This window comes from Lissotriton vulgaris, chromosome 11 (genome assembly GCF_964263255.1).
Source record: "Lissotriton vulgaris chromosome 11, aLisVul1.2, whole genome shotgun sequence".
In the NCBI taxonomy this organism is placed as follows: Eukaryota; Metazoa; Chordata; class Amphibia; order Caudata; family Salamandridae; genus Lissotriton; species Lissotriton vulgaris.
In genome coordinates, this window is record NC_141699.1 from 178475814 (window position 1) to 178492253 (window position 16440).

Genomic DNA, 16440 nt, shown 5'->3' on the forward strand with positions numbered 1-16440 from the left:
GCACTTTAAAATGCCGGCATATAAGGTGGTGAACGACCTATACTGGGCTAAGGTGATTCCATGCCAATTGCATGAAATGGGTGAGAATTCTAGATAAAACCGCTAGTGTTTGGTGGTGGGCTAAAGAGCGTATTTTACAAGGTGAGGTACAGGTAAGTATAATGTTAGGTCCTCACTCTGTTTTGTCTTGTAAAAAGCTTCAAGGGTCGCCTGGCAGAGAAAGAGACCCTGTATGGATGAGAGTATGGTCAAAAAGTATCCAACCTGTAGGGAGAAAGAGTGGTGGCTTACCCCAGTTGTCGCTGTAGTTCTACTCACGAGAATTTCGATCTGGTTCCTCCTTGGACCTATTCGTCCTTCCGCGGCGCCCGTTATGGAGGAGGGGGCCGCCGGTCTCTGTTTTATACATTCTATTTGATTGGTTTCACCTGTATGAGGTAGAAAGAGAGGGAGGGGTGCGCGCTAATCGCCATGCCATTGCTTCCCTGTTGTGCACAGTCACCTCCATTTTAAAGAAACCCTTGGCTGATCTGTCCAAACTTGCCAATAACCAACCAATATCACTCCTTCCCTACCCAGCCAGAGTCCTGGAAAAAGCCAGTCAGGATTCAGCACGAAAACAACCCTTCTAATAACAACAGATGACATCTGAATAATCTTCAACAGGGGACAACTGCAGCCCTCATTTTTGCTAATCTATTAGCAGCCTTCAACACTGACTCCCGTCCCATCCTAATTCAATGACTCCACAAAGCAGGCATCGAGGGATTTGCCCTCAAATGGATCTGCTTCTTCCTGACCAAAGAACACAACCCGTCAACATGCCCCTCCTATGCCTCTGAAGCGCAAGATCTTATTTGCAGAGCCCTGCAGGGCTCCTCGCTCAGCCCAACTCTCTTCAATATCTACATGACCCCCCTGGGTGATGTCATATGAGCTCACAAAAAAAAACATAACAATGCAACATAAACATCCTCAAGCTGACACAGCAACATGAAGTTGACACTGTCTCTCTCAGACAAAACAGCCAAGACCGGGGAAACGTTCACCACATGCATGACAGACGTAGTCACCATGATGAAATCCAGTTGCGCGTGGGAAGGACTGGTGAGTGAGCTGATAGCCGGCAGTCAGGACAATGGTAGTGTGGCAAGCACTCTGCATCCAGCGGCACTAGAACACCGTAGCGGATGAGGAGGAAACTGAATATGGGCCGGCCACCTATCCGCAACATATTGAGACTGAAAGCCTGACTCATGGGAACCCAAAAACACACAGGGATTGTAAATCCACTTATTGCAACACAAGGAGGGAGAGGGAGACGTTTCTGTTAAATGGGTATGTTAAGTTAAGCACACCAGGGTGTAGCGATTCTGTGTAATTCGTACAACGTATGGGGTATGACATGACCTTTGAGCAATGTATTTGTATACTGACTATGTCTTGAAAATCAATAAAATCTGGTTGAAAAAAAAACCCAGATGAAATCCAGTTGCTTTAAATTGAACTGGGACAAGACAGAGGTGTGTAGCCTTCAGGAAGAACGCCTTACCTTAAGACTCCACCTGTGGCCCACGCCCCTTGGAGCCACCCATGCTCGCAAGTGAGAAACCTCAGAATCAGCATAGGAAAGAACTGGACATGACCACCCAAGTCAACAAAGTGGTCTTGTCCTGTTTCAACTCATTAGGAATTCTAAAGAAAATCTTCAATTGCCTACCAGAAAACAACAGGAAAACAATCACCAAAGTCCTCCTCACCAGAAGACTAGTCTATAGAAATACCCTGTACGCAGGTATTAGCAACCATTTCACAAGGACTGCAGACCATTCAAAATGTAACAGCTAGACTAGCCCTCAACCTCCCACGCCAAACCCACATCACCTCACACCTTAGGAAACTACACGTTCTCCTAATACACAAGCGTGCACACTTTCAACCTCTCACCCAAACCTACAAAGCTCTCCACAACACTGGTCCTGCCTACCTGATCAGCCTCATTCACTTCCACCAACCTTCTAGACACCTCTGCTCTGCTGGTCTCTCATTATCACACACCCCACGCATAGAAAAAAGCAGAGCAGGGGACTGCACCTTCTTGTATCTGTCCCCTGAAGCCTGCAATGACCTCCTCCAACACATCAGAGCCTCCCCCTCTTTTCCTGACTTTCACAAGAAGCTAAAGATCTGGCTTTTCGAGTTAGTCTTCATGGCTGGTCTCAAACACCTACTGAGTGCCTGGATACCCTCATGGGTGATTAAAAAAACACTGATAACATAACATAATGGAGAGGGAAGGGATTCTCGTTGTCCAGTGCAGCATCCTGTTCTAGGCCATTCCATGAATTCACATACCTCTGTGTATTACAGAAAGTACATATGTAGCACTTCTATGAAGCATGTGTGAGGCAGCACGTTTATTAATACAGTAAACACAAATAAATACAAGAAATAGACTAATCTAACAGTTGGCAGGATATCAGGTATGTTCTACTGATTACTATTATCTTTGAGGCTGAAATCACTGAAAAAATGTATTTAGTAACCAATTGACTGTCTTCCAAAGAGAAAGAATCCTGCTTTTCATAGTTTGTGAGATCTTAAACATAAGGCTGTTAGACAGTGATTTTAGCCTTTATTGATGTAAGAGTATCATGTAAATTTTAACTAGTCGCTGATCATGGATTAGTTTTATTCTTGCCTTCTTTTGTGTAGGGAAACACTGAACGAACTGTATGGCAATATCATTTTAAAACCTGGCCAGATCATGGTGTGCCAACTGACCCTGGCGGTGTTCTTGACTTTTTGGAAGAGGTCCATCATAAACAAGATAACATCAGTGACCCTGGTCCAGTTGTGGTACACTGCAGGTAATGTGGCTAATATGTTGTATTCTTGCGTTTTTATTTATTCAACTGGTGGGTAACAAAAATGTTAGCTTTGAGCTGCAGCTCTTAGTTTTATAGTTTTCTGTTGGTGCATTTAGCAAAGATACAGCTGTTTACTTTTTACAATTAATTTTATGGTTGTGTAATTGAGGATGTTTTCCAGCCCCAGCCACTGGACAGCCTTCTCCTTCAAGCTGCCCTTCCATTATTCATCGAGCTGTGTGCATTTTTGAAAGCAGGAAAAGGGCATTATATAATTGCAAAAGACCCTATCTTACTGTCTCTATCAATACAGCACCAACTGATGTGATATTGAGTTAATTGGCTTTCTCTTGGAGAAGGACATTTCCTGTAGTCTTTATGGAAAAGATGTAAACCCACCTTGGTTATGGCATGAGATCGCTTAAATGTTTCAACAGTTGCTTAAGTATTGACAGTTTAACTGTCTCAAATTGGCTCAAATAGTTGTGCTGATCTGAAAATGTTTTTGATTTCTGGAATGTTTAATTTTTTAAGAAACCAAATAGCTTACAGTCTCATTCTAGTGATTGGAATTTGTAGAGATATGTTTCTTTCCAAGTTATCGTTTGAGTACTATAGTTAGTTTGTAATAGTGTAGCTAATAAATCCTCAAATACTGATAGAGAACAATATGTTCTTAGTCTTTAGGCAGATTGATACTGCTGTAGTCTTTAAAACAATTTTGGTGCCTTAGTAAAATACCTAAATGAGATTGGTGAATACACCACTGGAGCCTTCCGACAGGCATGCATCTGTTGGTGCGGTTCACTCAAAAGGCAGAGCAGGAAAGGGGGTTGTGCATAGGATCAGACTCTCCATGTCCACTGCATATTTACTCACCTTCACAAATGACATGCTCCTCCTACAGTAGAAACTAAGTCAATAATACTTTGAGGCTTCACCTCTTTGCCTTCTATGTTGCTTTTGGATCTGGTTGGCCTTTTTCTATGACTTGTCCTGACAGCCTCTCTAATGGCATAATCAAGACAGATAGCCAGAAGGGTAGGGTGTTTACCTCTGTACTCCCATGGCTCTTAATAGTGAATACACTGCCAAAACTTCAGGCCAAGCAAATCCACTGCACCATGTTTAGTGGACACTGTGAATGAAGCATGTACATCTAATTGACCTTTTCTTTCTGAAGCATATTATAGACTTCATCATTGAAGAACAAATGTATATTAGCATTCTTTACTGTATATTGCTGTTTGGCAAGAAGTAACAGCCTCCCAAATGATCAGACTAATAAGTAAAAACGTAATACAGGATGTTTATATATTCTGGAGCAGATTAATCCACGTTATAATAGTATCGTTGCTACTTGGGAGTAAGATGTCTCGCTAATTATTTGCGGTTAATCTTGTTTGAAAGGTTTGAGGATGCTGCATCATTCGAAGAGCCTATTGGTGTGACAATTTATATCTAAAAAGACAGCACACTTATATTCACCTAATTTGCTTTGCCTCCTGTCTTGTGGCACTTGCTGGCTGGATGAAGAATAACTGTCTGCGCCTCAATGGCAATAAGACGGAAATCTTGGTTATCGGTCCGTTTCCCTCCGTCTGGACCTCAGCCTGGTGGCCAGCTGATTTGGGTACTATGCCCATTTCATCAGTTACGGTGAAAAATCTGGGGGTCCTTTTAGATTCTAATCTCTCTTATTCCCAACATGTGGATTGTAGCCGGGAAATGCTACGGCACACTAAAGGTCCTCAGTAAGATCTTAGATCTTCTTCCTCTTAAAGCTAGGAAAACCCTAGTGCATGCCTTAGTCACCCCACACCTCGATTATGGGAACTCATTGCTCTGTGGGCTTAGTAAAAAGGGCCTGAGCCAACTCCAATGTGTCCAGAATGCGGCGGCCAGGTTAGTTTTAAAACTACCTAGGAAGTCATCTGGAAAGCGTGCTCTTCAAATCTTGCACTGGCTTCCCATGCAGGAACGCATTCGGTTTAAAACCTTGTGCATTACCCACCGCATTGCTCATGGCCGTGGCCCTACATACCTCCAGAAGATGATGACCATATATCGCCCTAGACGGTTGTTGAGATCTATGGGTAGTGTGCAGATGATGGTCCCTCGTATCCGTAGAGCACAGATGGGAGGGTGGTCCTTTAGGTTCCTTGCCAGCAAATACTGGAATGAACTTCCACTCGAACTTTGGATGGAGCCTTCCGAATTGCGCTTTAGGCTGAAATTGAAAACACACTTGTTCCCCAAGGTCTAGTTGTATCTGGTGCCTTTTGCTCTTTCCTCCCTGTGTTGCTGGGCCTGCTTTGGAGTTCTGTCAGTATGCATCCACAGCGCGGGGACGCACTGTTTTCCTGTGTAACCAGGTGCTTAATAAATGTTTTTATTATTATTATTATTATTATTATTATTAAGATTGGGAACAATATACTTTTCTGCAGTGTAACATTAATTTTGTTTATTTTAACAGTGCTGGGATTGGGCGAACAGGTACTTTCATAGTCATTGATATTCTCATTGACATCATCAGAGAAAAAGGTAGGATTTCAAAGCTTTCTTTAAAAAAAAAACATTTCTTTTGTGGTTTTGTGTATAAATGTTTGCTTGAAATAATATTGCCAATATTGAAAGGGAATGGGCTGTAGCCTTTTTTGAAACCATGGTGCATCGGGGTGTGTGCGGGGAAGGCCACTGGGTTATTGATTATTCTGTCGTGTTATCTTGCTCTTATGATTAAATATGGGCATAATTTGCATAATTCAGTCAATTTCATGTTACCCTCGCTACGTAAAATTCCAGACATTGCGCTGTATGACACTTCAGATAATTACGTCCGATTCTCACATTGGGCCCGATGCACCCCAAATTCTGCAGGCCATCGGCGACGTGGCAACAAATCAAGGCCTTCAAGTGAAGCCATGCTGCTCATCTTTGGCACTCTTCGGGTATCTTCCGATGCTCCTTTGGCCCCCAGGAATAAGTAGAGGCCACCATTCAGGTTGCCAACGGTGGATCCATTCTAAACATGTCTGTTCCATAACGGCATCAGTGCCACATTCCATTCTTGCATCAAAATCTGTGCCACTCCCTTTGACTTCGACACAGCTGCTGCTGGTGCTTATACTGATTCCGGTGTCTAATTCTGAGTTGAACTCACCTTAGTGTCGACCGGTGAAGTGTCTGGATTCCACATTTGTGTGTCCGGTTCCCATTCAGTCTGAGTCTGATAGAACACTAACCCTGCCGCTGACGATCTCTCAGACTTCTACCAGCAAGGTAGCAAGGTGAATCCCATCTTCTTTTCCATGCCCCTCCTCCAATGCAGCTACCCTGGCCTTGAGGTCAGTCAGCACCATTTCTTTGCTTGGCTGAAACACACACCCACACCCTTCGAGAAACTGTCTGTGAGATCTTGCTGGCAGACTCTGAAGACCTTACAGCCTCCCTTGCACAAACCATTTGCAATGGCCAGGATGCTGCAAAACAGGTCACTCAGTCGGTCCTCGACATCACCAGTTATCTAGGCCAAGTAGTCAGTACTAGAGTGGTTCGGGTCTCTGGCTAGACTCATCAGAGACCATGGCTTTACTTTGGTCTCGTATGCGGACAGTTTGCAGCTTGTCATAACCGTATCCAAACAGCCGGAGACCACTGCCATTAGCTTTCACACCTGTCTGACTAAAACCATGAGCTGGATGAGTCAAAACTTTCTTAAGATCAACACCGATAAAACGGAGGTTGTGGAGTTTGGCAAGAGCCAATCCCTGTGGAAACAAACCTGGTGACCAATTGAGGCTGGAGAATGTCCCTGTCCAACAACTAAGGCCAAGAATCTTGGAGTGATCTTTGATGGTCAGCTAAATTTCGCAGCTCAAATTAACTGTCTGACATCTTCCTGTTTCTTTTTATTGAAGATCTTACAGAAGATTGTCCCTTTCATTCCTCAGGAACTTAGGAAAACTGTGGTACTGGCTCTTATTCTCTTGAAAATAGACTACTACAATGCACTCTTTATGGGCATTGACAAGGCGCAGAGGAGTAAATTACAATTGTTACAAAATGCTGCAGCACGATTGCTATTAAACATTCCTAAAGGCACTTTCACCTCTGCTGGTATAAAGTCATTACATTGGCTCTCTATCCAGCAACAAGTATAATTTAAGGCCCTCTGTCTGGTTTATAAGGCACTATATGGAGGTGGTGCGGTTGATTGTTTTCATGGTACACTCCCACAAGAAATCTTAGATCCACAAATACGGGTCTCCTAAAAATCCCCAGAATTCGCAGAGCAAGATGGGGAGGTAGGAGTTTATCACACTGTGCAGCAAACCAGCAAACCTTGCAATCAGATGTCAATCGCTATGAGACTACAGTCCAACAGGCAGCATTTTAGGAAATTGCTAAAATCCTGGTTGTTCCCCCCCTAACTAAATCGCCGGATTTAACGGAGCAGTCCCTCTTCACACTTCTCAGCGCCAAGACGCCTCAGCAATCAAGCACTTTATAAATCTAGCTTATCTCTGTCGCCATGCATGGATAAGGTTGATTGTTTTTTCTTCATTTGGTCCTGAAGTTTCTCATGTGCACTCTCTTGAAGCCAATGCATATCTATAGGAAACTGGGTTTTAGTTGCAGTAGTATCCCCACTTTTTGCCTGGTATTTGATACAACTTTGGCTGAAGTGCACTGGGCTCATTCTAGTCAGCTCCCCAGTTACAGTGTTAGTTCCCCAAACAAATTCACTGGCCAGTTGATCCCCAGTTGACGAGGCCTTTAGCACCTCTATAAGTCCCTAGTAAATGGTACCCCTGGTATCTAGGGCATAGATACTAAAGAGTGTCCCTAAGGGCCTAAGGGACCCAGCACTAAACCCATGCAGACTGGCACTTCAGGCTGCGTGACAAGATGGTTTTAATAGTGAGAACACGACATGGACCACACCCTGTGTGCCATGTGCCCTAACACGACATGTAATGTTTGTAAGTCACCCCTACAGCAGGTCTATCAGCCCTAAGGCAGGGTGCATTATATTACATGTGAGGACATATGTGCATTAGCAGATATGCCCCTGTGCTGGCCAAGTCAATTACTGAAGGTACAAGTGAACAGGTAAGCAATCTTAAGGTATGCACTGGGCACTGGTCAAAAAGAGTTCCCCAGCTACATAATGGCTTCACTGAAACCTATGGTGTTTAGTATCAAACACCTCGTATTAATAAACCCACACTGATTCCAGTGATGGATTTATTAATTCCTACACCACTACTTACCTCTAGTGTTTTGGCTGACTGGTCCTGTCCAGTCTGTCACCACAGATGTGTTTCTTACCCCCTGGAGGTACGAGCCCACACTCTTTGAGGTCGGAAACAAAGCCAGCTCTGGCAGGAGGTGTTGTCATGTCCTCCAAGCAAGATGACAAGTTATCTGCATATCAAAGCAGGAGGCTTCAAAGGCCTCAACCACCTGTGATATGCAACCCTGGCTTCCCCCAGACAGGGAAAATGCCACCTCCTGCCCAGGGCCAATGTGGCACCCTGACATGTGGAAAAATTAGCTAGTCGGGAGGCGTGTTCACCCATGCTAGTACCACCCTTAAGGTGGGCTACCTGAAGTGAACATGACTAGGAAAATTCCATCATCTAGGTTTTTGGTGAAATTGGTCCTCTGGGTCAGGGTTATGCCCACTTCCCACAGGATTTTTGCCTCTCATTCAACAGCTGTCAGCAGCCTGGTCATGGCTTCTAAAACCTTAAGACCTATCCTTTGGAGCCATCGGGCTATAACGCTTATACAATTAATTAGCCATCAATCCTATCAAAAAACGCATCAAAAAATTTCAAGCACAGACTCCTAAAAGTACACCCAGAAAACCCTAATCTCGAATGCCTACTGCATAAGAAAGTGTGAGACAATAACTGATCTTATCTCCTTTACGAAAAGATGTGCTAAATTGAAGCTGGCATTTACTCACTGCTTCAAATCACCACAGCCTAGAAGAACCCCCATGGGCTTGGACTTATGGTTACCCCTTTCCTACCTACGAAGCTGATGCAACCATCTCCCTTTATAACACTGGGACCAACCTTATTCAGCCATCTGCCTACAACCTGGTCATTTTCTACACTACCTTCCCCATCATCAAGAACTCAATTTTTTAGCAATGAATCCTCACCTTCCCATGGTCCCCCTAATTCCTTTGGCAACCCCTTAAATCCACATATAGTGGCCTCTCACAACCTCAGCATCTCAGATGACCCATCCCCTTCCCTCCTTTGCTCTGCTATATGGACCTATGAACTAGCAACTCTTCTTTGAATTATTTGGACCAGAATCTCTCCCCTCCCATTCCCTAACTAGTCAACATGCTCACCACTCTCCTAGAGCAACTAGGTCTGAGACACTTAGCCCCTTACGGCACACCTTCACCCCTTCTACACCCCAACCCCATGAATATTATTGTGGACTCTCATAAAGTGCCCATGTTTGTCCCCAATGCATACTCCAGTATCACACCTATATCCTGTTCTCTCTAACCAGACCGACCGGCAACTGGAGTCATAAGACCCTGTACCTCTTCTTAACCAAGTGCTACACTACCCACCTCACGACGTACCTCACTGCCCTTCCACGCCTCCGCAGCTCTCAAACCTCTCCTCACCTAGACCCTCCACCATAACTCCTGTCCCCAAGTACCAGGAATCCGCCCACATGCAGCTTTTGAATCTAGACTGGATGAGATCTCATTTGCCCTTCAACAACTCATGCTTAATGTTCAACGCCTCTTACACCTTACCTCCCAGCTGTCTGAGAATCTGAAGTCTAATGGACCCTCAAAGACTGAGTGCCTCAACTACACACATCCCTCTAATTCTTGCCCCAGGATCTCTGTCCATCCCTTACCCACTGTGACCTCATCACAAGTGGCCCATACACATCACAGATGGAAAACCTCTCCCCTTTCTAATGACCCCTCTCGTACTTGCAGAGTTAAAGACCCACTTCAAGATTAGGATATTACTACCCTTTTTTCTCTCTTATTACCCATCATAAGCTGGTTGCACAGAGAATTTGTGCCAAATCTATACGATCCATTCAGACCCGTTTAGAGTACCTTTGGTAAACTCTAGATCCTTAAATGTGAACAACCTCACCTGTGTCCCCACAACTACTCCTCCCTCAGTTGATCACAAATCACAGCTTAAATGCATGCGTCTCAACTGTAGATCAGCAGTACGGCATGCTACGAACATTGCTGCCCTCATCCTTGCTCATGATCCAGACATTTTAGTGTTGACAGAAACTGTCTTATCGATTCTTCTGCACCCATTATCTACATACTAGTGCCCCCTAACTTTGACATGATCAGGCTGGATAGATCGGGAGGACAAGGTGGAGGCATCACTTGTATACATCGTAATAATCTATCAGAACTGCACTCATATTTCTTGTCTTTATGCGAATATCTGTGCTTCGAGGTCTCGTACAACAACAGGCCAGCTTGCAAATTCCACGCGCTCTACCATCTTCCTTGAGACAATCTCCACTTCCTAGAACAGATCATGGAAATCATCTCATCGAACACTGTGTGTCATGGTACCCAGATCTTCCGTGGCAACTTTAACCTCCATTGGAATGACATCAATGCTTCGTCATCAATAGCCTCAAATCTTTCCTAGCTGACCTCAACCTCACTCAAATATGCGACAGCCCTACTCACATCAAAGGAGCTATCTTAGATCTGGTCATTGGTAAGATCAACGCCATTCAACTTGAAACTATCGCCCCTGTGATTGGACGACCACCATTGCATCTCCTTCCTTGTCACAGAATTGGTAAGATCCAATAAAGTTCAGCTAAAGAAACCCAGACACAGGCAAAGAAGTCTTAGAAACATTAACCTATATGATTTGAAATCCTGCATTGATAGCAGCCTGCCCCCTCCCCCCCTTCTGTATGTGTCTGATGTTGGTGACTCTACAGATCACTATAATAGCTCCATGACTAACATTTTAGACTCAATCACACCCCTACAGCTAAAAAGAATGTCTTCCAAAATCTCCAAACCCTGGTATAATGGTAGCTTAAATACTGAAAGAAGAAATCTGAGAATGGCAGAAAGTCTGTGGAAATCCTCTCCCTCCCTTGACAATCTCACTCAGCTGAGATCGCTGAGAAATGTATACAACAAACACATCCAATGCTCTAAAGCTAGTTACTTCAGAAGACAACTACAGCAAGCCAAAAACCAGCCAAAGAAATTATTTGAACTAATCAAGCTTCAGTCAAACAGCCAAACCTCCCTCAATGGAACTCTGTTCACAGCCTAATTGTGAGGAATTTGCGGCCTTCTTCCAGGAAAAAACAGCAAAGATTTAACTGGGACTAGAGGCAGCTTCGGAGAATCTTCCTGTCTCCTATCCTATCTCTGGGGTTCCCCCACCCATTCTGGACCCCCCCCAATAAAACAATGCTTCCTGGAGCATATTCCAAACTATGGACAAAAGTACCATTCACAAAACTCTGGCCACTTTGAAACCATCCAACCATTTCAGCGATCCCTTGCCATTAAATCTCTTCAATGAGGTCAGATCATCCATGCTACCTTTTTGGCCGAAATTAATTAACAGCTTGTTTCTTCAAGATTCGATTCTGGATTGCCTTAAATCCGGGCAAGTCAGCCCCATCCTTAAAAAAACGATGGCTGAGTGACTAATGCGCTCACGCTGATATGGGGCCCCATGGACATATTGTTATCAACTGTAGAGATGTGCACTTTGAGAAAGTCGGAGTAACGAAAACCCCTACATTCTGTTCCGTCTACTGCACTACCTTGTATAATGTATGATCTGAATACTACATGTGTCTTTTGTAATCAGCAATGTTATAGGCAAATAACAATAAAAAAATACAAATAAAAAAAGCTATGGCGGACCATACTAACCTTCACAATTTTCGTCCAATTTCCAACATTCCTACTCTGAATGAATGAATGAATGAATGAATGAGCAATTTGTATAGCGCAAACTAAACCCAAGGGCGTCAAGGCGCTGTGTACGGACCGCCCACAGATAGCTTCGGAAATCGTCCTTAGACCTTGCTCTTGGGAAACAACCAGGTCTTAAGGGACTTGCGAAAAACAGGATGTTCTTGTTGCACCGAGAGGGAAACAGGGAGAGAGTTCCACGCCTTGGCAGCAGTCAGCGAGAAAGCTCTCCCCCCCTACTTCAATCTTTTAAACCTCGGAACCACGAGGAGATTACGGTTTGCCGACCTAAGGTTCCTTGAGGGCGTATACCTTTTAATATTGGCTTTTAGGCCAGATGGGCCCGACCATAGTATGCGTTGTGGGTGAGGCAGAGGATCTTAAACAAACTCTACGGTCCACCAGAAGCCAATGCAGCAGACTGATAGAAGATGAGACCGAATGATGCTTAGGGAGATTCAAAACCAGCCTTGCGGCGGCGTTTTGGACCAGCTGCAAGCGGTGAATCTGACCCTTGTTGATGCCCAAATAAAGGGCATTATAATAGTCTAGTCTGGCCAGGATAAAGGCCACAACCACCTTTTTCGGGCTTCAAAAGACAAAAACTGGGATATTTTTCTTATTATACGGATAAGCCCGAAACAGGTGGACACAGTTCTTGAGACCTGCAGAATCATGGAGAGGGAATAATCAATAATGACTCCAAGGTTTTTTCCATGGGGAGCAGGAGTGGGACAGGTACCCAAGGAGTCAGGCCACCACTCACCCGACCAGATGTCCGGGCCTTCCCCAAAGATCAGGACTTCCGCCTTTTCACCATTCAGTTTAAGATAGTTGTGAACCATACAAGATGAGACTGCTATCATACAGTCTTTAAAATTTTGTGGGGAGTTCCTGACCTTTTGCGTAATGGATACCATGATCTGGGTGTCGTTTGCATAGGATAATACCTCAAGCCCAAAGGTGTTCACCACCCTTGCTAGCGGGGCCACATAGATAGTAAACAGGGTAGGGCTCAAAGAGGAGCCCTGGGGCAGAGGAGCTATGGCTAAGCTCCTAGAACAATGCATACATTTCCAGCTATGTAGGCACATTGAAAAATCCCAACTGCTGGACCAATTCCAGTCTGGCCTCCGTCAGGGTCATAGCACGAAATCTGCTCTTACCCACATTGTTGATGATGCTCTACGAATGCTGGACCTAAATGAATCGTATCTTTTGATCCTACTTGACCTATCGTCCGCTTTTGATACAGTCAAACATGATACCCATATCAAGCTTCTGGAGCATAGGATGTGGCTCTCAGGGACTGTGCTAAACTGGTTCTCCTCATTCCTACACAATAGAACACAAACACTCAAGGTGAATCCGGATCTGTCCAAACCCGCACAACTCACTCCGGGGGTACCACAGGGGTCTACGCTTTCGCCCACCCTCTTTAACTTGTTCATGGAGCCTCTAACAGAAATCCTGAATCTGTCCAACATCCATTATCACATGTATGCTGATGACACGCAACTGTTCATGAAAGTCTCCTCCCCTGAGGACATCAGTTCCCTCAACTCTATTCTTCAGGAAACGCAACGTTGGTTGACTCCTAATTACTTGAAATTAAACGCTCTCAAAACAGAATTTCTCCTTAGAACATCCCCAGGCGTGAGACTGAATCCGGAAAACTTTTTTGCCACAGCATCCCTGTGCCCCGGGGGAATGGCACCACGTGACTCCTCCCTGACGTCGTCCGCGCACGTGACGTCAGCGAGGATACACCCCGACGCGCCGACGTCTGTTTTTTCTCTTTTCTGCTTGCAACGCGGATCCGGATCGTGCCCGACCTGTTTTCAGGTCTTCTTTTTTACGTTTAGGCATTGTGGAACAGTGTGCAAATGCCTTCGGGCTTCAAGACGTGTACCTCTTGTGCACGTCCCATGTCGGCGACGGACCCTCACCCGATTTGCATGTGGTGCTTGGGCGAACACCACGACTCGACGGATTGCGACGCCTGTCAGCACCATAAACCGAAGTCACGGCGAGAGCGCCAGATTAAATTGCTGTCTCCCGCTTGTCCAGGTCGGTGTCGTCCCAGCATCCGTCCCCTACCTTGGAAGCAATGAGCCGCCGGTTCCGTCTGCGACATCGTCCCTTGCCACGGCCCCAAGGGCGCTGCTCGCCGACTGGTAGGTCCTTCAGCTTGCCTCCGAGGCCTTGTCCTCCTTTGGCGGAGGTCCCGTGTTCCCCTCAGGACATGCGCCCCCGCCAGTCGCCACCCTACCCGCCGTTTCCTGGCATCGGGCGACTATAGCCCAAATGACAGCCTGCGCTGCGGCTTTGCAGGCTTCTTTGACCCCTCCTCCACCTCCTGAGACGTCCGCGGATCCCTTCCCTCGGTCGGGGTCTTCCGCGGAGCCGCCGTCGGCTCCGGCCCTGGCGCCAAAGGTTTCGGCTTCAGGTCGTAGGAAGGTGGTGTCGTTGAGGTGTAGTCCTTCGGGGCCTCCCTATTCGGTGCCTCCCTCTTCGGTGCCTGGATTCCCTGCTTCGCCGCAAATCCCTACAGGTCTCCCTGTGATGTCGCAGGAGATCGCTGGGACTCCGGGCCAGCCCCCGAGTCCCCCTCGGTCCTCTGAGCAGGCGGCTGCCTCGCCAAAGGCAGAGCTGGCGCCGTTTCGGCGCCGAGGTCTTTCCTCTCCGGCTCTGGCGGAGTCGCGGGTGGAAGCTGGGACCTGGAGTGCTTTCCCAAGTCCCTCTCGGTCCTCGACGTGGGTGGCTGCCTCGTCTGAGGCTGAGCCGGCGCCTCTTCGGCCCCGCTCCTTAGCCATACCGTTTCGACCCCGCCCCTTTCTCCTGGGGTGTCTGGGCGCCTCAAATGCCCACTCCAGCGCCGATCGACGCCGAGCAGGCGCCTGTGGCAGACTCAACGGCGCTGTGCCGAAGTAAATGTAAATTGATACTTGTATAGCGTACTACTCACCCGCAAGGGTCTCAAGGCGCTTGTACGAATACCGCTGTGGAACCCATCCTGGCTTTCCCTGTGAGGCGTCCACTCCTGGGCACCCCCAAGGTGGAGGCCAGGCATCCTTAGCGTTGTTGGGGCCGTTGTGGAGATTAAGCAAGCTATTGCCCAGAGTTACAGAGTTGGACTCCATGATTGGAATAGGCACCGAGGCGAGAATTATCAGATCCGTGAAAGTTTGAGCCCAAGACCCGCCGAGGCGGGGAATTGTACCTGGTCCCGGGCTAGACTTCTGCATCAGGGTCTGCCGCTCTAACCATTGAGCCACACTTCTCCACAGTCGGGTCCTTGATTCGTCTCCTGAGGCTCCCTCCTCTCCAGAGGTCTGTCATCAGATGGTTTCTTCCTCCCCGGAGACAGGGCGCCAAATAGTTGCCTTTTCACCGGCATCTTCTAGGGAGGGCTCCTCGCCGTCCCCGCTGTCTAAATCCTCAGACCCTCTTTTCCGCAGATCACGGCTGTCTCTTCCGCTGGCTTCTCCTCCTTCCCCAGGGGACCCTTAGGTCCCCCACTCATCCGTGGATCCCCCACCATTCCGGGGCTGGCCGCTTCCCCCTGTGGCTGGACTTGGGGACGGACGGCTCTGTCTGCAGCCGTCGCTCATGGAGGAATTGCTTTCTACTCCACGGTGCCCACAGAGGCCAGTGTTGCCTTTGTCCGGGCTATTTCCATGGCCGATTGCATTTTGCCAATGGGTGAACCTGTCACCCCTTTTCCTATAGATAACCTTCTGGAAGTTCTCCATCAGGGCTCTGTGGGACGGGAGTTGTTCCTTCCTTTTGAAGTCTCACTCCACAATTCTCTTATGGGGGCTTGGGGTGCCCTGCCACGGGTGATCCGGTGCCTCAGCTGCTCCTGCATCGTCACCGCCCTTCCCCGCATGACCCAGTCTGCCTTTCCTTCCACCCTTCTACTCAAGGCTCTCTTCTACAGACGGCTTTTCCGTCCTTGCCTGTGGTGTTGTTCCCGCCATCTTGGGAGACCCGGTGGTTGGATTCATGGCGGCGTCACGTCTTTGCTTCTTCTAGTGCTGCCTTGAGGGCACAACGCTCTGTGCGTGTTGACTAGGGCTACTTCCAGCCTGTGGGATTCTGTGGAGTCCATTCTTTCTCATCTCACCCATGAGGGTGCCCGTGCTGATCTGCGGCACCATATGTTGGATGGTAGGGAGTTGGCCGCGTTTATTGTCCGTGCAGCCTTGGATGTTGCCAATACTCTCGGCCGTGCTATGGCCACTTCTGTGGCTCCCATGCTATGGGCACTTCTGTGGCTCTCCGTCGCCATGCTTGGCTGCTGGATGCTGTCTTTTCTGAAAATATTAGGGTTTGTCTGGTTGATCTGCCCTTTGATGGGGTCCTTCTGTTTAACACTCATGCGGACTCTGCCTTTTAGCGTCTCCTTGCCCGTTAACTCAGGCTGTGTCAGGTTCAGCTGTCCCGTTCACTGTGTGTGTGTGTTCCGGTGGAGGGCTTTGCCTCCGTTTCTGCCTGTTCTACTTGGAGTCTTGGCGTGATTCTTCTTCTTCGGTACTCCTCTGCCGTTGTCTGTTCCTCTGGTGCTTCTGGCAG

At 47.0% G+C, this 16440-nt stretch overlaps 1 protein-coding gene across 2 annotated transcripts in view; it reads left to right on the forward strand.

Annotated features, from left to right (window-relative positions):
* PTPN11 (protein tyrosine phosphatase non-receptor type 11) overlaps positions 1-16440 on the forward strand; it is a 582335-nt gene that overhangs the window by 434698 nt on the left and 131197 nt on the right. For both annotated transcript variants that reach the window (XM_086943082.1, XM_086943081.1), the window contains exons 11-12: positions 2716-2870; positions 5350-5417. In XM_086943082.1, the coding sequence (XP_086799208.1) occupies positions 2716-2870; positions 5350-5417 (223 nt within the window). The remainder of the gene's footprint in view (positions 1-2715; positions 2871-5349; positions 5418-16440) is intronic.